The 23053-nt window shown below is 38.9% G+C and overlaps 1 protein-coding gene across 2 annotated transcripts in view; it reads right to left on the reverse strand.

Annotated features, from left to right (window-relative positions):
* Positions 1–19151, reverse strand: part of LOC114666649 (Fc receptor-like protein 5) — a 50917-nt gene extending 31766 nt beyond the window's left edge. For both annotated transcript variants that reach the window (XM_028821588.2, XM_028821586.2), the window contains exons 1-5: positions 19115–19151; positions 18857–18892; positions 4150–4416; positions 2636–2914; positions 170–436 (exon numbers count right to left, since the gene is read on the reverse strand). In XM_028821588.2, coding sequence (XP_028677421.1) covers positions 170–436; positions 2636–2914; positions 4150–4416; positions 18857–18892; positions 19115–19136 — 871 coding nt within the window. In that variant the 5' untranslated portion in view covers positions 19137–19151. The remainder of the gene's footprint in view (positions 1–169; positions 437–2635; positions 2915–4149; positions 4417–18856; positions 18893–19114) is intronic.
* Positions 19152–23053: the final 3902 nt, after the last annotated feature.

The raw sequence follows: 23053 nt of genomic DNA on the forward strand, positions 1-23053 counted from the left end.
ATAACAGAGTTGCCCAAGAATTAAAAAGCCAAAAGCAAATATGTGTCATTGTGTGTAGTCGTAACAGCAGGTTTGTTGGCAGCTTCCTGCGAGAAAATGTTTCAAGTTGAAGAATCTCTGTGGCTTAGCATCGACATATCATTAATTCTGAGATTCTGATGTTACTTACCTCCTGGTGTGAGTGTGATAGGATCACTTAGTTTTGAGTAGGAAGGTGGTCTTTCCAGATGTCCTTGACAAGTATACTGGTATTCATATCTAGGTATATGTTCAATTTCAAAAACATTATTCCAATTTGTCTTAATTATATTTCTATTTTTGTTAAATTCATATTCCCAGTCATTGTATTTCCCAGGTATCTCACATCGAAGTTTCACTTTCTTTTTTTTAAAGTCAGAACATTCAACTTCTATTTTCAAGACAGCCTTAGGACGTTCTGAAATGAAAATGAATAAATCAGACAAATCTTACTACAAAACAGAAAAAGACATCTGCACTTGAAATGCGAGTAACATGGTTGAATTAATACGTAGCAGATATAGGCTAAGGGTGCTTCAGGACCGAGTCTTTAAATCAGAGATTAAAATGTTGTGGTCTGTTTTGTATGCTGCTCACATTTCATTATGTGCAGCTCTTTTCTTTTCTCCATTGACTAACGAATTAAATGGTTTCATATAAAAATTCGTAAATTACTTATTTCCATTATTCCTTAAAATGTCTAAAAATATAAAATCTGTTATTCTTTGGCCATCATTGACTAACACTATTTATTTGTTTGCAGCTCCTCAGTTTCAATGAATAATTTTGGCACCTGTTAGCACCTGCTGCCCTCACCAGAGCACGTATCAAAAGATGACACCATAGTGAGTTATTTCATCATGCTTTTTGTATGTAGCATCTCCTGCTTCCAACATTTATCATGCCTTTCATAAAATGTGAAATGTATCCATTGTCTGTTACACTTAGTCTTAATATAGCTTCAAAGTTATCCCTAAAGTATCAGGCATAATCATTGCTCAGAACACCATACCTCCGCTTAGCAAAAAAACACACACACTTGCACTTAATCACACTAGGACAATTACATAACTGCAAATTCACCAACTATACACATTTCAAAGATGTGGGAGAAAAATTAGAGTATCTAAAAAACCCCTGCGAACATGGCAAGCAACCAGTTAGACAATTTAATAAAATCAGTCACAGGCTGGCTTGAAAGGTTCTGGTGTGCAGGCCATAAGGTTATTAATACCTAACAAAAGATTTTAAACTGGGCATTGGAATACTACATACTGTACATGTTTTCTACTTGTACTCTGTGTCAATTTTTTCTTTTGATAACTTCTTACTCTTTTGCTCTATTTATTAAAATTTTCCAAAAGAACAAAGTAAGGACAAAGAAAAAAATAATTACCGTGCAACTATGAGGTTCATTTTACACTAAGTGTGCATAACAATAACAATACTGGAGTCAGAATCCTGCTACACATTTCTGAATCAATCTCCAATGCACAGAAGGTTTTTTTTTCTGTCTGTCTCTGGTGATGAGATATTCACCAGGTCTGCTGCAGTGCATGCTTGATTACTATACACATTGAAATAGGATGCCACTTTTTCAAACAGCCAAATGTTAGAGGCAATTTAAAGAGAGAGAGAGAGAGAAAGAGGACATTGTCCTGGTTCAGTGTTTTACTTTATAAAATGCTTACTGATAGCATTCTATATAAAATGCACTAATTTTAATAATTTAAAGTGTTGCACATTTCTAAAAACATGTATAGAAATTGCTAAATAAGGGCTACTTCTCTGAAAAGTAGTGTAGCGTGTCTCAGACTTTCTTATTTCAATTCAAGGACATGAGTCCCTGGAGCCTTTCCTTACAGCTTTAGGCACAAAACAGGAGCCAGTTCTGTGGAAATGTCAGTCTAACACAGAGCACACTCACATCCCATATCCACACTCTCTCATACTGGGCCAATTTAGAGTCACCAATTCACATGTTTTTGGGGATGTGGAAGAAAAACTGGGACAGACAGAAAACAAATCCTGTAAATATGTGAGGAAAATGCAATTGCTTGATCTATAGGGCAACAGTACTAATGTGGTGCAATGATTTTTTTTTTTTTATTATTATTATTACTAAAATCTCAAAGCAAGCCATACTTTATGGAATAAAAAATCATTAATCCATGCTTCCTTTTTAAAATCAGCTTAATCCAGATCAGAGTATCAGATGTGAAGTAGGAACCAACCCTGAATGAGGTGCCAGTGCATCATAGAGTATATTCACTTATATCAGGCTCATTTCAAGATGTAAGTCAAGCTGACACGCATGTTTTTGACATGAAAAGAAACTTCACACAGACAGTGAAAGGACAAGCCAACACCACAAAGACAGTGACTAGGAAAGAATTTGAACCTAGCCATCTGAAGCCATGAGGTAGCAGCACTACCCTCTGCTACACAGGGAGCATTTAGCACCTAGAAAAAAAATTCTAAAATCTACACAATTTAAGAGACATTTTCTATTGAGTTTTAAAAGCTTATATACTAGGAATCAATACAGATATTTCAATAAACTTTATTGGTCTTGAAATTATATTATAGCAATATCTAAAGATATGAATCAAATTACCTGAAACCTGCAATGTAATTATGTTGCTTTTTGGAGAATTATAATAAGAATGACATCCTCTACATGTGTAGATATCACTGTCAGACATGCTGACTGAAATAATTCGATATGTAACCCCAGCAGAGCTTTTCGAGGAGTTACTGTGCTTTTCCATTCCTCCTTTGTACCAGGTTAACCGTACATTGTTGTTATATCTACAACGACATCTCATTGTAACAGTATCCATTTCAAATATCTCAGTTGGTTCTGGCTCCAGGGTCAAAAGGGGACTGTAGTTATCTGTTTGAAAGAAAAAAAAATCAAAATTTGTAATGTTTGTCTTGAGCCATCAATCCTATCACCACTACAAACACATTGAATAACTATGACTTTATATAGAAGGTGATGACTTGTTTGCTAATATTCAGGACTAATTATTTTGAACGGGAGTAGCATTGTGGCACAAGGATTAAAGCCAATGTCATGTTACACCTCATCTAGTCGTGGGGTGTGTCAGATTCACTGATCTACAGTTGCTGATCTTGTCACAAGACGATGTGCATTTAAATGATTGAAAATTTCTACCCATGAAACATTTACAAACTGAGCAATAATATTTCAGCACAGTTGAGGTGTCCAAAGCAACTATCCACATGAAGGCTCTAGAAACAATCTTCAGATCCATTACAGGGTCCATAAATAATTATTAAAAGATGATACTAGATTTGTATGATTCAAATGGGCTTAAGATTTTTGGGATTTAGGTTTTCTTGATCTGTTAGGATACCTACTACACATTAAAGATTTCTGTTTTGTCCACATATTAGAAACATTTTCAAAGTCCAAAGAGCCAATTTTATATGCAAATTCCCCTTCCTAGAATCAAATGGTTATTTGTCAAGCGATGGTTCTACAAGGAACTACACAGTAAAGTAAAGAACAATGCATGTAAAGTACCATTAAAGAACTATTATTTTGAAGAGAGAACCTCTGGATGAGCATTGACTTGTTTTCAGCTCTCCTGCAAACAGAGCCACCTCTGGAATAAAGACAAATTCAAACCTGTTTTATTAGAGTAGTCAGTCTTAGTCATTGGGCACGTCACATTGGGTGATCAGCTTCAAGGGAGCGTGCTGCCGTGTGTCTCAAATTCTCTAACATTATGTAAATGAAGGCTATGGCTGAAAATTGCTGGAAAGTCATCTGATGTGACAAGGCCTTTAGTGTCCTGGGTTTGAATCATGTACCTTTCCACTGTCTGTGTGGAGTCTACACTTTCTCTCTGTGTCTGCATAAATTTTCCTCCCATATCCTAAAGACATCCATTAAAGGTGAGTTACCATCTCTAAATTGGCTCTTTTGAGTAAGAATGTGTGTGTGTGTGACCTTTCCCTGCGATGGACTGGGATCTTTATAATATATATGTTTATAATCTTCTAATAATGATAGATGCCAAAGTAACCTTATAGAGTAGCTGTACTATTTCTACATCACAGAGATACATAACCACAGAAATTAAGTTTTTAATAACTTACCAGTTACTATCAGGTTGATGGTGTTGCTCTTGATACCACCATTAACTTCACAGTAGAATTTTTCACTGTATCTGGTGGTTATTTGAATACTGCAATAATCCTTGTAGTGCCAAAACTCACCGTCACGGCAATAGCCACTTTCATCACAGAATTTACAATGGTATGGATATTTATAAGGAATAATTTTACATTTTAGAGTGACTTTTTCATATGAAAAAAACCTAGTCCAAGTAGGCTGCATGGTCAGCAGTGCTTCTGTTGTGCCTCCTGTGAGGAGAAAAATATGAATTCAGAACCAGTTATACATGAATGAATAAAGTGAAGGTGTCTGGGATAAATCATCTGGCATACTTTTCAGTGAATAGTGAGAATATTGAGATGGGTAGCAGGCAGAAATCAGTGGCGGCTGCTAGCTTTTGAAACAGGGGAAGCTCATATTAGGCCTTCATCATAAAATTCATTATGTTATTTGTACGTAAATTCTGCCCTCTGTTCCTTTTGCAGAAAATGGTCTGTGACCCTGTCGTACCAATTGGCCGTCTTTTCCAGGGACTTAACCAGTTTCCTCTCAATGGCCAGGAGGGCATGGTTGCTCAAACGATCTTGGCCCATCGTGTTGCGGGTGTATGACTTGACCCGTTTTAAACAGGAGAAGCTCCTCTCTACACCTGCTGATGTAGCGCCAATTGTTGCCACTAACGACAACAGCTTGTATAGCTGAGGCATTGCACTAACTCCATGTCTTTAAAAAACACCAAGAAATCACACAGCTTACCCCTGCTCCCCTGTAAGTCATGATCTGAATATAGTACTTGAAGTTCAGATATCAGTGTCCCTGAGTCAAAGAAATGGCCATAACTTTTCAGCACACTTTCAAATTCTGTCAATCAAAAAAGGGGTTCTGCCCTTTAAACAGCTCCTCCAATCATCATGCAGTAGCCCAGCGTCCTGGCCCGCCCACTGCTCCATTCACTCCCACAGAAGCTGAGCTTCCCTGGAAGTGACGATTTTGGTGCATTTATCCAATTACCGTCCAGTTTTTCTGCAGTGAAAAAAGCTCCTCTGTGCTTGCTCGTAGAGCTCCAGTGAAGCTGGGCTTCAGGAGGGTTTAACGCGCTATGCTTCATGGAAATGTATGACAAGAAAATCGCGTTAAACAATCTACAATAAATACCCGATTCTGAACGAGCTAGTCATGAAGTTTAACGCGTTCTAGCGCACTTTTATTAAAACCAATATAAATACGACAGTGCATATATGAGCATTTATTTTCTGACATAGTAGAGGAAGCGGAGCTTCCCTTGTAGTCTTAGAGCAGTCGCCACTGGCAGAAATCCTTCTCTGAACCTAACAAGCTTATGTGGATTTCATAGCTAATGGAAAATCCTCTTGTTGGAGTAACTTCAGAGCAGATCCCACATGTGTTTATCCAATCAATACATGCATACATTCTCTATGATAAAATTAATTCAATACAGGGTCTCAGGAAGGGTTGGGAGGCAACAACGGGACACAGATGAAAAACAATCCTCACAAGGCAGGCTTGTGCACATACCCACACTCATACTCACATTGGGGCCAGCTAACCCAAAATGTCCATCTTTTATGATAAAACAAAAGTTGAGTATGAAGTCTAATTAAACTTAATAAACTTAGTAAATCATTATAGCAGCATAGTGGATATTCTAGTTCTGGTTCCTCCTGCCTTTAATGCCTTTGGTTCAAATACCAGCCTGGTCACTGCCTTTTAAGCATTTGCACATTGCCCCTTCATTTGAGTGGGTTTTCCCTGAGAACTCAGTTTTTTCCCCTACCAATTAAGTTGATTGGAGTGAGTAGGCACTAGGATAGGCTGATACCCTTTCCCTTGGCACAAAATTTGTCCAGTGCTAAATGGATAGGCATTTATCCTCACCTTTCCTGAACAGTTGACAGCAGATTCAGATAATGGATGAATGAATGAATGTCTTTATGTCAACCTTATCAAGTGAATATCTGTTCACTCATACATTAGGCAGTACAAAAGAAAGGAATGGCCAATTTTAACACACACTAAGGTCCAGAAAATCTGTGTGTTTACGTGCTATTTAATAACCTGGTTATCCACAGAAACTGTGCCCATATTTATTAAGCATCTCAGAGTAGGAAAGTAGTCTTATTTGGCTCCATATATTTAGAGTGAAGCAAATTTGGTCCAACACTTAGGAGTAAGAGGAAAAGCATTTTATCAATTTTCCTAATTTAGGAAACTACTCCTAACTTCACCAGAATTTAGTAGAGCTTGTGAGCTATCTTAACTCACTAGGGACTGTCAGAAGATAAGAGTTCAAACAGAGATCAGCACACTCATCCCGCGAAAGATTGAATGTTTTGAAAATGCTGCATAACAATGAACTCATAAAAAGATATCTGTCTGACAGGGATGGAATAATATTTGTAACAAATGATGATCGATCCATCTACATCAAGAAGCCATGCGCTGACAGCCAAAACAAAAGTATTGGTAATGTTTTGGCCAAAGGGAAAATGCAGCTTCAGCTTTTCAATAGCAAAGATTTGTTATGTCACAACCCACCTTTTCTCAAATTTTTGCAAATTTTGAATGCCATTACAATGCGTGAAGTATACATATTATACATTTTCCATACATATTATTATTATTATTATTGTTATGAAGCCTTAGTGTTAGTACCAGAAAACTACAAAACATCATCATGAGTGGAAATTTATAGCAAGGAATTATTACTGTTAGCTAGGACTGGGAGTAGGGTGCTTCATAAATATTTCTTATATCCTACCCTGACGTAGGAAACATTCTTATCCTAGTAAGACTTTTAGTACAATTCCTGGGAGTAATTCTGAGACACATGATAAATATGGTCCCTGGTTTCTAAAATGCCACATAAAATCTTATTTCAGTTAGAGATACTGGGTTATTGATCTCTTAGAAGCCTGGTTAACACACATAGATTTCTCTGCACGCAACCTGGTTATTTTGCCCTGTAAACCCTTAACGGGTTTTCAGTTAATGATTTCGTAGTCTGCACATGTCTGTTTCAATCTACATAGCTTCACACATGCTTTCAAAAGTCATAGGTACAAGTGTCCACAAGATAAATTTGCTGAGGCAAATGCTTGTGCAATCACATTACTCCATCTTCTGGTTGATATAATCTGTCTCAATATTTCAGAAATTGCAAGCTTTACATTGGATAGCTGAACATAAAGTGCTGAGCTCAGCAGCACAATCTCAAGAGCAGTGTTGGGGTAATATAAATTAAGTAGTCATAACAAGTAACCTAACACAATACTTATTTTACTGAAGTAACAATACCAGCATTGTTATTATTACCAGACAAGAAGCACGTGCGCAGTGTAAGGGATGGCTGGCAGCCCAGCCCAGCTGGGACACCCAAGAAGTGAAAGGATGGGGGAAGGCATACTCTTTTGGGTACTGCTCCCCCCAGAATGCTAGATGGCAGCTCCCCTGGATTGCAGCGGTGCCCCGGATGCCCATAGGACAATATGGGAGTTGGAGTTCTTTATCTCAGCCCTGTTGGGTACTGTGGGTGCCGTCAGGGTGTGCTGTAAAAATGGAGGAGCCATATGGCATGGAGTTTCTGCTTAACCCAAAAGTGCATACAGACCATGTGGGCGGAAGAACAGAAGTACTGTACATCTGGATTGGCCACTGTAAAATGACTTGCCATCCTCACAGCGATGAGCCAGAGTCAAGGGGAAGGTAGACGAAGCTTGTGGGAGGAGTGGAGGAGAAAAGACAGAGAAAGAAGATTTATTGTGTGTGCTGCTTATTTACTTGTGGCAGTGGTGATGGGAAACACTTTATGAAGAGTTTCCTTAAAATAAAAAGATCTTTGTGCTTTAACTTGTGCCTGGTGTCTGTTGTGTTGGGTTAGAGGAGCAACATTACTCTCTAGTGTCCACAACTGGTATACCGATAGATAGATAGATAGATAGATAGATAGATAGATAGATAGATAGATAGATAGATAGATAGATAGATAGATAGATAGATAGATAGATAGATAGATAGATAGATAGATAGATAGATAGATAGATAGATAGATAGATAGATAGATAGATAGATAGATAGATAGATACTTTATTAATCCCAATGGGAAGTTTTGTGTACATTACAAGTGCACAACTTGCACTAATAAAATCGCATCAAGTCTTAAGTCTTAGGGGCTAAAAACCAATGAGTGCCTACCCAGAGGAACAATATAATACAGTGATGAGAAATAAGGGATGTGGGTGTTTTGGACAATGCAACAATATCTACCCTCCAGGGCATACAAAATATAATGATGCTAGAGAGACGTTGTGCTCATAAAATTAAGATGAAAAGTGTTTGAGTCTATATGTTGCTACCTACAAGACTGTTCCAGCTTATGTAACTTCAAACAGTTATAACAAAGCCCCTTCCCAAACCAGTTTGATGTATTCTCCCATCCCCCACCATAAATCTTAACAAAAGGAAATGGTATTCCTAAAGATGGGGGAATGAAAGAAATTACTATGGCTTACTTAAAGAAAACTGCTTCTTTCTTTAAGTCACTATTATTTGTTAAATGATAATTTACACAAAGTTATTAAAATATTAAATATTAATCTTTATAACTCAACCCTAAAGGCAACACATGATACAAGGCTCTATCTCTAGAGCAAACCTGTAATTACTGAGTCTTCCACTATTACTATGACTTTAATTCTGGGAACTAGTTTTGAGGTGTCCTGGCCTACTACCTCAGAGTTTTCAGAGTCACTGTCCAGCTCTGCAGGGTCATTGAAAATGATTAGTCACCTTCAACTCTGGGGTTGATGCTACTGAGGTAACACCAGAAGCTTACTGTTTATTGTTATCCTTTACAGCTAAGAGGATCTCAGCCTGGAGAAATTCCTTTGAGCCTCCCTCTGACTTGCCAGTAACACCATCCCTGCAGATCCCCAGGGGTATTTTGCCTTGTGGAATCAGCAAGATGTTAGTCTTGCTGAAGCCAGATATATACAGGTAATACTGTATATATGCCTGGAGACAACCATGAGTAAAATTTGCTTAAAACTGGGTACGAACAATTAGACGGCTCACTGAGTGCCACATTTCTAAACCAATCCAATGACTCATGAAGGCGATGCAAAAATATACAGGATGGTAATTTTTGAACTGCAAAGAGCAGAGGTGCACTCGTTAACCTGGTTTGTTAGACAGCAAGTTTCTGATGAACTGTCTACAGTCGTCAAGTTTCCTAAAAATAAACCCTAATTCAACATACAAATGCATGTTACGTGTGTAGAGAGCACATTGCACGTTTTAAAAGTAAACATAACCTGGTGCAAAGAGAAAAACCTTTCTGTAGCATCAGATTATATGTTGGCATTCAACGTCATGAATGAATGAATGAATGGTAAATGTAAATGATACGTTGTCACAGGTGCTGTTTTTTTTTCTCTCTGTTGTTTTTCAGTGTTATGGCAATAGTGTAGGAGTTGATGTAAGCTTGAAAGAATTGGCAGAAATATTCATGAAGATATAAATGGCAAAATATGCATTTTAAGTGAATGGTGTGTCACACTGCATGAAAAGGACTGTTGCTAAGAGAGCTGATAACTGAGATGCACAGGAGATACAGACTTCAGTATTCAAAACATCAGAATCCACAAGTCTGCCTATCGACACCAGTAGATACACAGATGAGGTTGCTCAACATCCACCTTCTGACTGCATGTCTAAACAAATAACTACAGAAATTTAACATTACCGTTGAAATACAAACATGCCATGAAAAATAGCTACAACATTATAACACATCGTATATCCATAGAGCAAAATGCTTATCAAAACTTTGCAGTTGTTACATCATAACATAATGAAATAGTTAAAGTGATAGAAAGATATCGTAGCAGACAGGGGCACTTCTCAAAAGTGTGGCGCCTAGTAGCCTCAGTGGTCTGTGTATGTCTGTGTGAGTGTGTGTGAGCTTCCACTACCCCAGCACTCATTACAACTTTAAAATTAATTATCAAGCTTCAGTTGCCTTATGCTACTGAGCTCCTGAATGGATAGCCACAATTTGGGGGTATTATTTTCTCTTGATCACAATATTCTTAGAAATCGCCTTATTCAATGGGTGGGCTTCTCTGGCAGTGTCTTAAATTGGTTTGAATCCTACCTGGCAGGTAGAAAATTCTTTGTTAGTTGTGGTAATTATACTTCAAAAACACATCATATTTTATATGGTGTTCCACAAGGCTCTATCCTCTGTCCGCTGCTCTTTTCAATCTCCATGCTTCCATGAGGTCAGATTATCTCAAGGCATAACATGAGCGACCACAGCTATGCTGATGACAGACAACTGTATTTATCAATAGCGCCTGATGACCCTGACTCTCTTAATTCACTGACCCCCAATGTCTTACTTGTGTTTCTGAATGGATGAGTAGTAATTTTCTCAAACTTAATAAGGAGAAAACAGAAATATTAGTGATTGGCAAAAATGGATATAATGAGGGTATTAGAAATAAAATTGATCCAATTAGGCTTAAAAGTCAAGACAGAGAAAGAATTTAGGGGTAACTATTGACTCTGACCTAAATTTTAAATCACATATTAATCAGATTACTAAGACAGCATTTTTTCACTTAAGAAATATAGCAAAAGTTAGATCTCTTATAACTTTGCAAGATGCTGAGAAACTAGTTCACACTTTTGTTTTCAGTCAGCTAGATTACTGTAATGTACTCCTCTCTGGACCACCCAAAAAAGACATTAATCGATTGCAATGAGTGCAGAATGCAGCTGCCAGAATCTTAACTAGGAAAAGAAAATCCGAGCACATCTCTCCAGTTTTGATGTCACTACACTGGTTACCGGTGTCATTTAGAATTGACTTTAAAATACTGCTTACGGTTTACAAAGCCTTAAATAATCTTGCTCCATCTTATATTTCAGAATGCCTTTCACCTTACACTCCAAATCATAACCTTAGATCTTCAAATGAGGGTCTGCTTAGAATTCCAAGAGCTAAACTTAAAAGAAGTGGTGAGGCGGCCTTCTGCTGTTAGGCACCTAAAATTGGAATAGCTTACCAATAGAAATTCGCTAGGCTGATACTGTGGAGCACTTTAAAAAACTGTTAAAAACACATTACTTTAACATGGCTTTCTCATAGCTTCATTTTAGTTTAATCCTGATATTCTGTATATGCATTTAATTATCATTTTCATTCATGGTGGCTCCAAAATCCGTACTAACACCTACTTTCTCTGCTGTTCTTTTTCTGGCTTTCTGTGTGGCAATCTGCGCCACCACCACCTGATCAAAGTACTGTGATGTCCCTGCATTGATGGATTGCAGGCCAGAGGTCCACATGACCGTCATCATCAAGTTCTTCCATGTGAAGCCTGAAATCCATGAGGCCTGATTGAAATTATTTATGTTAGGTAGAATGCCTAGATGGGGCTGGGTGGTCTTGTGGCCTGGAACCCCTGCAGATTTTGTTTTTTTCTCCAGCTGTCTGTAGTTTTTTTTTTTTTTTCTGTCCTCCCTGGCCATCGGACTTTATTTTTATTCTATGTTAATTTGTATTGCCTAATTTTATTTTTAGATTTTGTCTTTTTTCTCTTTCTTCATCCCGTAAAGCACTTTGAGCTGCATCATTTGTATGAAAATGTGCTATATAAATAAATATTGTTGTTGTTGGTGTCAGGTCTTTTGTTAAGTATCTTTTACTCTCTTCCTGAAACCCTGGTGGTAGTTTAAAACACATGAACAGGAGAAATTGGGGGTGGCTGTTTAGGAAGAATCGCTGTGGTTGTAACCTTGGCAGAATCAGATCAGAATCAGAATATCTTTATTGTCATTGTAACAAATACAACGAAATTAGGTGGATTTCACCGATATTCACCACATACTTTTTAACGGGTTGTCTCCAAACATGTATTCTTTTTTTAGAATTATGTTTGGCCTTTCAAGACTGGTAAGATGGCATCTGAATGAATCAATGAGTGAAGGTGGCACAGTGGGACTGATACACAATGTCTTTTCTTTATTGTGTTTCTTTGCTGTATAAGCAATACAAGGAAAATGTATTCCCAAAAGATTTTACATCTTTTGTCCTCTTATTATACATGCCAATTAAGACATTTAGACTTAAATTAAATTAGTCATTTCAATTAAGATGAACTTTATTAGCATGATATTGGAAAATATTTCTTTGCCAGATCAATTCTAGAGATGAGGCAGCAGTGATGAGGTCGAGGTTTGTTTTTTTCTTGTAGAATTGGCCTCAGGATGTATACTGTGTCAGACAGTTGTTCCTTGATTCTCTGGGACCATGTTTCTCATATTATTTCTAATGTCTGGTTTTCCATATCAGTCTATATCCATTAATTGTAGTCTTCAGCAGTTTATGGAATGCATTCTTTAAATATTTAACATTAATTAGACTACTCTACTCTATGTGATAAATGTCAGATTGATTTGTTGGGTGATCTCCTAACCTGTACTCATTCTTCCTTTCCTTAGAGATATTTGTGATGTCATTGCTTGCTGTCCATATGTCCACACACTTTTTAGGTTCTCTTAGAATTGTGATGTGCCAGGGTTGTTACAGTGTATCACTTTTTTGGGGTGGAATATCTTTGCCACTTAATTGTATAAATCTGGGTTGCCTTCGAACCAGAATTTCTTGGCACCTGTTTTCTCTTGGTGCAGCAGTCTCAATTCAGCTCTGCATTCAGGAGCTGCAGGTGGAGTCTGACTGTTTTCATTTGGGTGTCTATGCCACTTCTGGGGTTACCTTCTGTTGTAAAGGTCTACAGGGTGGGCTGGTTAATTAAAAGTTCTCATCTATGTCCTCACTGGAGATATTTACATAGAATAATGCTTTGTGATGATCATGTTAGCCTTGTACACTTTGTACCCTGATTGAGTGATCAGGTATTTATGGAATAAATATTTTTTATAAAACTTTATTATTGATCCCTTAAGGGTAAAACTGAATAACTGCAGACCACAATGTGGCTCTTACATTGACACACACTTCAAGACTTCAGTGTTACAGTCATGATGGGTGATGGTAGGAAGTTAACAGTTTAACGGTGGGATGTAGAGGTTTAACCCTCCTGTCTTTTAATGTGCTTGACTATTGCATAAGCATATGTGTCTACTTGGACTGACCAAAAGGTCCTGGATTAACAGGAACCCTGTAGGAGAAGCAGGTTGGGACTGTAGGAGATGCACAAAATGTTGGGAGAGTGCAAAGAAAAGTTAGGGATGCACTGTTCCCATGAATCTGCCTCCATTTTGTTCTTCTCTACTGGATTATTCTTACAATTACTGTGTTACTGTAGCCATATTGCTCTGGAACATTTCTTAATAAAAAAAAAAATACGTGCACTTACGACTTCCACTTTTTTATATTTGCATATCTGCCTGTTATGCTAAAAAATAAAATGCACACGATCACTTGGGATTTCCTGGCAGCTAGGGTTATTTTATTATTTCCTGTTAACTGAGGCTTTTCATTGAGGTCCACAGATGTCAGTTATAGCGTCTGGACACTTGAAAGTTTGGTGTATCTGAAGTACAAAGGTCCTCGTTCTTATATAATAAAATGCAATAACTTCAGATAAACTGACACAGGTGAACAGTATGGCCCCATGAGGTGGTTGATCCATCATGCATCTCCGATGGGTCAGATGCTCATTGATTTTTACTAATAGCACTGGATATCTTGATACCTTTATGAGTTGCAAGGAGCACAGTTTATTCAGGACAGGACTTTGACATGTGTGTAGCATACAGAAAGAGCTTTGATACTATAATTAGATAACACAGACTTAAGGTAATGGATGGACAGAATACTGTAGAACCCTGGCACTAATCCTGTAGTGTGTCTGCAAAAGAGGACAACAACATCAACACTGACCATTCAGTATAACCTGAATTATGAAACCACCAATTGGATTATGTGGGTTTAGTAAATGGAAAGGACAGATTACTCAAGGTCCCTAGCACAATGTTAGAATTTGCCTTTTTAAGCATTGTTCACATAAATGTACAATTTTGTAACTCCTGGATTGATGCAAAAAATGTGGAAAATGGGAAATAGCAGTTTGCTTAATAAAGGGAGGAGTCCAGTTAAAGGCAGTTGATATCTGCAGTTATGGTGGTCCACAGGACTTGCCTTTGTTCACTGAACGTGCCCACCCTTCTGTGGACCTTGGATGACATTACGCCCACTAAAGTGTACGGACACCAAACGGGCAGATATCTTATTGGTTTACTGTATATATAGAGACAGAGAGATTAGCTCACAAATGAATGTATATTAACAGTGAAGTTGTGGCTCTGCTTTAACATTCAGTGTCATTTGCACCCATGACTGTACTGCTCATCACTAACTAAGTATTTGGAAACAAATAAAGGAGTAATGCAAATGTCATACTAGAGCGCTTTTCTAAATGCAGAATAAAAAACAAAAAAGACCAGCTAAACAATTAGATTGATGAGACGTAAGAGTGACCCACTGATTTGTGACACTGGTTGGAATGAAAGCCTGCAGTCACAGTTGGTACTCCAGGACTGAACTTGGGATCCCCTGGTCTATCTTAAACCGGAGAAGCATTCTGCACAAGTTCAATTACTTTGCTTTTTACTATTTACCTTCAAGGTTGTTTCAACTTGCATATTTTGTTTATTTTCCTGTTTAACTCCAAAAGTCAAAAGAGATCCCAACACAAGTTCTTGAAGCGCCAACAGAGAGGTATGCAGGTGGTAGATATCAATGTCACCTCACTTGGTCAAACTCCTGCATACTGTAGATTTTAAGTATCCTTTGGATACTTATTTTCATAAACGTTATGCTGAAGAAATATGAACTATAACAATCTACAGATCCTCCACAACCAAAAACTAACAATGGTGCATCAATCAATGCAGTTTGTGCATCACTTGAATTGAAATCTGCTGTCTCTGAAGGCTGATGCAGCCACCACAGGTGGATTTGGGCTTGATGCTTAACTTCATGATATTGTAAAATGCTATTAAAAACAAGTATTTTATGTAGTCTACTAATACACATAACTACATTCTTTTCACACCATTATTTTTAATAGGACTCATTATTGCTTAATAAACAAAAAAAGTGGTACCGCAGTCTTTGATGAAATAAATAAAAACAGCAAAAATGAACAATGCTCCAACTTTCAAAATAGTTAATAAAGTCCCCAAACGCATGTGAATGCTACACCATATACAGTTTCTAGCTTGATTCATTTCTTGGTTCACCACCAGGCAGCATTACTGTAAGAAACAAAAGGGCACCTTCTGGCATCTTCTTTCTAGTGGGGACAGTGGGCACACACAAGCTACAAGCCATGAGAGGACTGGCTGAACAATTGTTGCAGTCAGTCTTTTATCTTTGCCCCTCTCAAACAGCATGCCAAAGATTTTCTAGCCACTGGCATTATATGTAAACTATCGATCCATTCATTCAAATTTGCGGACAGGTTTTTGTTTATAGGTTTGTCCAGCCTTTTTATAATCCTTCTTTTGCCCCTGCAAGGTTTTGGACATTTGGAACTTATTATTGTACCAGCAGCACTTGGCACAAAGAGCAGTTAAACACCAGATTGGACAATAGTGCTCTATAGAGCAAACTCACACATAACGTGCCAATGTAGATTTCCTAATCAATCTAGTATGAATGTCTTTGAGATAAGCATGTACGAATGTGATTAAAATTGGGATTGCCCAGGAGGATTCATGCTGACACAAAGAAAATATGCAGACTCAAAATGAGTAGCAATTGAGTCAGAAGATGCAGAGTTGACAACTGAGTCATATTGGACTCATAAAGAAACCATTGTCCCCAAATTAATTTTAGATGCATGGTGGAAAGCGAAATGTGCAAGCTAAATGATGGGGTCTCCGAGGTGTCAGCACCACAAAAGCTCCTTGTGATAGTGCATTCTGTGAAAGCCATACTATGAGAAGCAGAAAACTGCAAAGGGCTCTTCAAATAGTTTATTTTGGAACAAGCATCTTGTGGCTCTCATACACATGAAGAAACTGAGTTGTGCCCATTACTGTCTTGCATCCAATACTCTTAGCCTGGGAATGTTACGACTTTGTTACGAATATACTTCTTATGACTCTCAACAGCCTAAGAGGGTTAAATGATGGATGGATGGCTGCATTTAAGCATCTGGAGGACCTCTATAAGAAAGGGCAGAACAGGCTCTTTTTCCTAAGGAGACAGCGTTCCTTTTATATGGGAAGTGACATCCTTCACATCTTATACAACTCTTGTGATAGCCCTTGGTGGGCTAACATCACTTCAAGAAAAGCCCACAGAATCAACAAGCTAATTAAAAGGGCTGGCTCAATTATGGGACGCACCTTGGACACCCTGGAGTTCATAGTGAAGGTGAGAATTAAAACAAAACTGAGTGCCATTACGAACAATGCTGAACATCTTCTCTGTAACACACTAACACTGAGGACTTTCAGCCAACAAATCATTCAGCAGAAGTATGTCAAGAAATACAACAGGGCCTCCTTAATAAAACAGCGATATGCCTGTGTAGCGCCTCACTGTGACTGTGACAACCAAGTCAGAACATCTGTTTCTTTTGAATTTTCTTGCTTTATGGTCTTTCCAGTGTGTGTTCAGACGGAGTTTATTTATTTACTTTCTTAACTACCTATTTATGTATTTATTTCTTTAAAGAGCTTTTGTAAAAAATCAAATTTCCCACTGGGGACAAATAATGTTCTCTAATTCTTAGCTCTTCTCTCCATTATGTTGTTATGTTATGTTATGTTATACTCTCCAAAAATAGGGGGCTTGTTCCCTTGGCAAAGAAAATCCTGGGAATAGTAAGACAGATGCAGGTATATGTAGGTGTTAGCAGACAGTAAATGCACAGAGTAATCTAAAAAGGACTCCTCTGACAGTGAGATTGTGCCCCCCCCACCCCTCACCTTGAATAAGCTTTTACCATTTTTCCAAGCTAAGACACTTGAGGGCAGCTGATAAAGCTCAGTCTTGGAGTTGAAGACTTCTTGATGATGATGAAGGGTTGGCATCAAATCAAATGAGAGAGTGTGATCAAGTGGGACAGGCAGAAGGCCAGCAAAACTCTTCTGTGCCATACTGGACACTTTCAGATTACATACTATATGAATGAATAGGGAGAGGATGGGCTGTTGGATAGCCAAGGTTAATTTATTTTTATGAACATTTTGGGTCACTGATGATTATTTTCTCCAATATCTCAGTTATGCAGGTATTTTGGACTAATGCACATCTGCTGCTGCTTGACCTCTGTATTTCTGCTCACCTATTTTAGTGCTAATTAGTAAGTTCGATTCTATTTTTCTCTGAATTTGTTCAAAGTAAGTGAAAAAGTGAAATCAAGAAGGTGATATTCCTCTCCAGCAATGTTTTGTTGCCAATTTTGACTTGCTGAGCTCCATTGTAATCTGCACTATAAGAACCTTGTGAGGTTAAGAGGCACTATTTAAAAAAAGTTGATTGTTTGAGCATACTGCTGCCTCATAGCTCCAGCTTCATGGGTTCAAGTTGCACATCTCATACAGGTTTGTTTGTTGCTTTATCACCCACGTCTGAAAGGTATATGTGCCAGTTTCATTAGCAGTTTTTAATTTGTGCCCCGTCCAGGTTTGCTTCCTGCCTTCCACCCAATCTCCCACAAATTAGATTAAGTGGGTTTGAGAATATTTTATTATGAGAATGTAGGCATGATGGATTGATTAACTTTGCAAAGTTTCATGTGGTGGATAAAGCGTCTAAAATTAAATAAACTGTCTTGTAGTAGTAAAGGCACTTTGTATGGCAGTGGCTGTTCATTCCCTGTAGTCATTTATGTCGACACTTTCTCCTCTTCTAGACTTGTGTCTAATCTTCCTGCTCCACAAAGCTCTGCAAATTCTCCCAATCATATCTAATGCACTAACAGACATTTATTCATTCTCTGCATTGTACTGGCATAATATCTTTGCAAATGTCACAAATTGTTCTAAAAATCCTAATCACCAGCCCAAACAGTTTAAATTTGTCCATAGACTGTACTCTACGCCACTGGAGAAGACATCTCATGTCATTAGGACAAGACTCACTATTTCATCTTTGCCCCCTTTAAAATCCCTGGCGCCTTTCTCCAGATTTCCTAGGAATGTCTTCAGGCCATTGCCCTCTGCCACTATATGGGTGTTCCCTCTCCACGATTCTTTCTTTCCCTTTTCTTCAAACTTGCTGCAACTTTCTACTCTAACCGCACCTATCCTTTCTCTCTCTCGGCAGAGGTTTTTAATAACTGCAATCATTGCATCTAAGCTACTTTTAACCTTTCACTGGAATAATTCTGGCTTTGAATCTCCTGAAGTCTGCCATTATTTATTTTTTTAATCTTATCCTTCTTGAACTTTGCATATCTTGGATCTACAACTTTTCCAGCTTTACCATCCAAAGATAAATTCATTTTCTCAGTAATACGTAAGTCACATTGATTTGAAATAATTTAATGTCTTAGCTTAATTAACATGGCATGGAAAATGATTACAAAATGTTGGGCACAAGGCAGGAACCTTCTCTGCAGGTAGTGCCAGTTCACTGCACTATATTCAATATTAAATACTTTTAATTTAAATGAGTCTTACCGTGTACAGCTGCCGGAGTTGCAAGCAAGCACAGGACTGTAACAAGCAGAAAAAACAATTCAAATGAAACAAATGTCACCTCCCAAACAACCTCAAACACACAAAAAACAGAACGCTGCAGAACGTCTGTAAGCAGAGGATGCTACAAGTCAAGGAGCTGTGATTTCTTTCATTGCTTTTTTATCACCATGGTCTCTCGGCTTGTCTCATCTAACTGAATTGAATTTTCAAAAGCAGACAATAAATCATTGTACTTACAAAACAGACGCATTGTGATCATTTTGCACTGTGCCCATGTGCTCTCAGTTCTGCTCAGTTTCTTTTAGTGACTCTGTCACTTGCTTTCGGATTTGGATTGAATTAAGATGAGGAAATCCCCAGCATCTATTTCTCATTGGACTGATAGGAAGTGCACAACATTTCACTAAATGCAAATCTGGCCAAAGGTTTTGGTTTATTATGAAACTACAATTTTATGCTTGAAGCCTGGTGGGTGGGCATATTAATAGATGGAAGGTACACCTTAACACAGACCCTTTAAAATGCCTCAAAAAATGCACACAAATTTTTAACATCCTAAGACAAACATACCATGACAGGTTAGGAGCGCTAGGCTGAAAGACACTAACCTACCCTGGAGGGGGCATCAATCAGTGAGGTAAAATGCATCCATCCATTAATTTGTAGAACACTTTAAATCCAGTTTTATGGTAACAGGAATCTTGAGTTTTTTTCTGGCAGCAACAGGTACAAAGAAAAGAAACCCTGTTCGGGAAACTAGTTCATTGTAAGTCACATGCACTCACACTCAAAACAATTTAAAGTTGTGGATGGACCTAAACAATACCTCTTTATGATGTGGGAGGGAAAACACATAAAGACACAGGGAGAATGTTTAACTTTCACACTGGCATTCACCAGGACTGCAGTTCTTAATTTGGAGTTATAAGACAACAGGTCCAGTGCTAGGGGAAAATCTGTAGGAAGGCATCTAAAATTCAGGAAGCTTATTTTAGTTGAAATTGAGTCATCACAGCTACCTGTGATGTCCTGTGCCTGCAGCCTTGACACAACCCTCAGTTTACAAACATCAATAGTCATAACCGAAATAGATCAGGGAGAGCAAGACGACAAGTTCGATTTTTTTGCTCAAAAGCAAAGTAGAGTTTATTATCAATGATAGTTAAGTGCATTCAATAAAAAAAATCAATAAATCAGTTCTTCCTTTAAAATAAATCATGCTTTTAAAACCATGCCAGGTCCCTGGGTGCAAATAAATAGGTACATCCAATAAAAATGTTTAAAACCATCCAGGTCAAGAGATAAACCCATTTCAGTTTCTCTCTCTCTATCATCACCAGGACATCAGGAATCTCAACAACGCAGCCACCGCATCCTGGTCAACCACGCAGACCCGAACTGCCATCTCTGTCGGTAACCCTCAGGTACTGGAGCTGTCACTTTAGCCAGTAACCCGCAGCTGGAAAGGGTGCCTTGCCTTTCACTTGGCTGCCGACACGCCTTGATCCTCTTTTGCCTTCAGCAAGCTCTTGTGGCCTCATTCCATTACTTCTGCTCCAGTGCTCAACCTCCACATAGCCATTAGCCCTGCTCTCTATAACTAATCAGCATGGCCGACCCTCTAATGTCCTCATTCCTAATCCTGTCCATCCTCGTCACACCCAATGCAAATCTTAGCATCTTTAACTCTGCCACCTCCAGCTCTGTCTCCTGTTTTTTGGTCAGTGCCACCATCTCCAACCTATATAACATAGCTGGTCTCACTACCATCCTGTAGACCTTCCTTTTCACTCTTGTTGATACCCGTCTGTCACAAATCACTCCTGACACTCTTCTCCACTCATTCCACTCTGCCTGCACTCTCTTTTTCACCTCTCTTCCATAATCCCAGTTACTCTGTACTGTTGATCCCAAGTATTTAAACTCATCCACCTTCGCCAAATAAGAAAGGGCTCAGAGCCGATCCCTGATGTAATCTCACCCCACATTGAATGGATCCGTCACTCCAACTGCAGATCTCACCACAGTCACACTTTCCTTGTACATATCCTGTGCAACTTTTACATACTTCTTTGCCACTCCCAACTTTATCATACAATACCACAACTCCTCTCAGTCACCCTGTCATATGCTTTCTCCAGGTCCACAAAGACGCAATGCAACTCCTTCTGGCCTTCTCTATACTTCTCAATCAACACCCTCTGAGCAAACATTGAATCTGTTGTGCTCTTTCTTGGCATGAAACCATACTGCTTCTCACTAATCATCACCTCACTTCTTAAACTAGCTTCCACTATTCTTTTCCATACCTTCATGGTGTGGCTTATCAATTTTATTCCCCTATAGTTACTACAGCTCTACATATCACCCCTTATTATTAAATATCAGCACCAGTACACTTCTTCTCCACTCCTCAAGCATCCTCTCACTTTCCAAGATTCCATTAAGCAATCTGGTTAAAATCCTCCAGTGCCATCTCTCCTAAACACCTCCATGTTTCCACAGGTATGTCATCTGGACCAATGGCCTTTCCATTTCTCATCCTCTTCATAGCTGTCCTTACTTCCTCCTTGCTAATCCATTCCACTTCCTGATTCACTATCTCCACATCATTCAACCTTTTCTCTCTCATTCTCTTCAATCATCAGCCTCTCAAAGTACTCTTTCCATCTGCTCAACACAATCTCATTGCTTGCGAGTACGTTTCCATCTTTATCCTTTATCACCCTAACCTGCTGCACATCTTTCCCAGTTTGGTCCCTCTGACTAGCCCACTTGTCCTTTTCTCCCTCTTTAGTGTCCAACCTCTCATACAACTCATCATAAGCCTTTTCTTTAGCCTTCGCCACCTCTCTCTTCCTCTTGCGCCTTATCTCCTTGTACTCTTGTTTACTTTCTGCATCTCTCTGACTATCCCACTTCTTCGCCATCCTCTTCCTCTGTATACTCTCCTGTACTTCCCTATTACACCACCACTTTTCCTTTTCCTCCTTCCTCTGTCCAAATGTCATGCCAAGCACTCTTCTTGCTGTCACCCTTACAACATCTGCTGCTGTTGCCCAGCTGTCTGGTAACTCTTCACTACCACCCAGTGCCTGTCGCACGTTCTCCCTAAACTCAACCTTGAAGTCTTCCTTTTTCAACTTACACCATTTAATCATTGGCTCTGCCCTCACTCTCTTCCTCTTCTTGATCTCTAATGTCATCCTACAGACCACCATCCTATGCTGCCTAACTATGCTTTCCCCTGCCACCACTTTGCAGTCTTCAATCTCCTTCAGATTGACTCTTCTGCATAGGATATAATCTACCCGTGTGAATCTTCCTCAACTCTTGTACGTCACCCTACGTTCCTCCCTCTTCTTAAAATACGCATTCACCACATCCATGTCCATCCTTTTCGCAAAACTCCTCTATCATCTGACCTTCTTCATTCCTCTCCTTGATACCATACCTATATATCACCTCTTCATCTCCTCTGTTCCCTTCACCAACATGTTAATTGAAATACCACTCCAATCACCACTTCCTGTCCCTTGGGTACACTGTCCATCACTTCAACCAACTCACTGCAGAAATCTTCTTTCTCATCCATCGCACACCCAACTTGTGGGTCATATGCACTAACAACATTCATCATCACACCTCCAATTTCCAGCTTCATGATCATTACTCTGTCTGACACTCTTTTCACCTCCAGAACATTCTTGAGATACTGTTCCTTCAGAATAACCTCTGCTCCATTTCTCCTCCCATCCACACCATGATAGAACAATCTGAATCCACCTCCGATCCACCTGGCCTTACTCCCCTTCCATTGTGTCTCTTACATGCACCACATATCAACCTCACCTCTCTCCATCATATCGGCTAACTCTATCCCCTTACACGTCATACTGCCAACATTCAAAGTTCCTACCCTCTGTTCCACTCTCTTTGCCTTCCTCCTCCTCTCCTTCTGACTCCAGACACATTTCCCCTCTCATCTTCTTCTTCTTCGGCCAACAGTAGCCCAATTTCCACCAGCATCCTGTTGGCTAACAGTACTGATGGCAGCCATTGTTAATGCGGGCCTCGACCGATCTGGTATGGAAATCTGTATTGTTGTCTGCATATTGATCTGGCAAAATTTTACATTGGATGCCCTGTGACGAAGCGGGTTCTGCTCCACGCTCC

The sequence above is a fragment of the Erpetoichthys calabaricus genome, chromosome 16, assembly GCF_900747795.2.
Source record: "Erpetoichthys calabaricus chromosome 16, fErpCal1.3, whole genome shotgun sequence".
Lineage (NCBI taxonomy): Eukaryota > Metazoa > Chordata > Cladistia > Polypteriformes > Polypteridae > Erpetoichthys > Erpetoichthys calabaricus.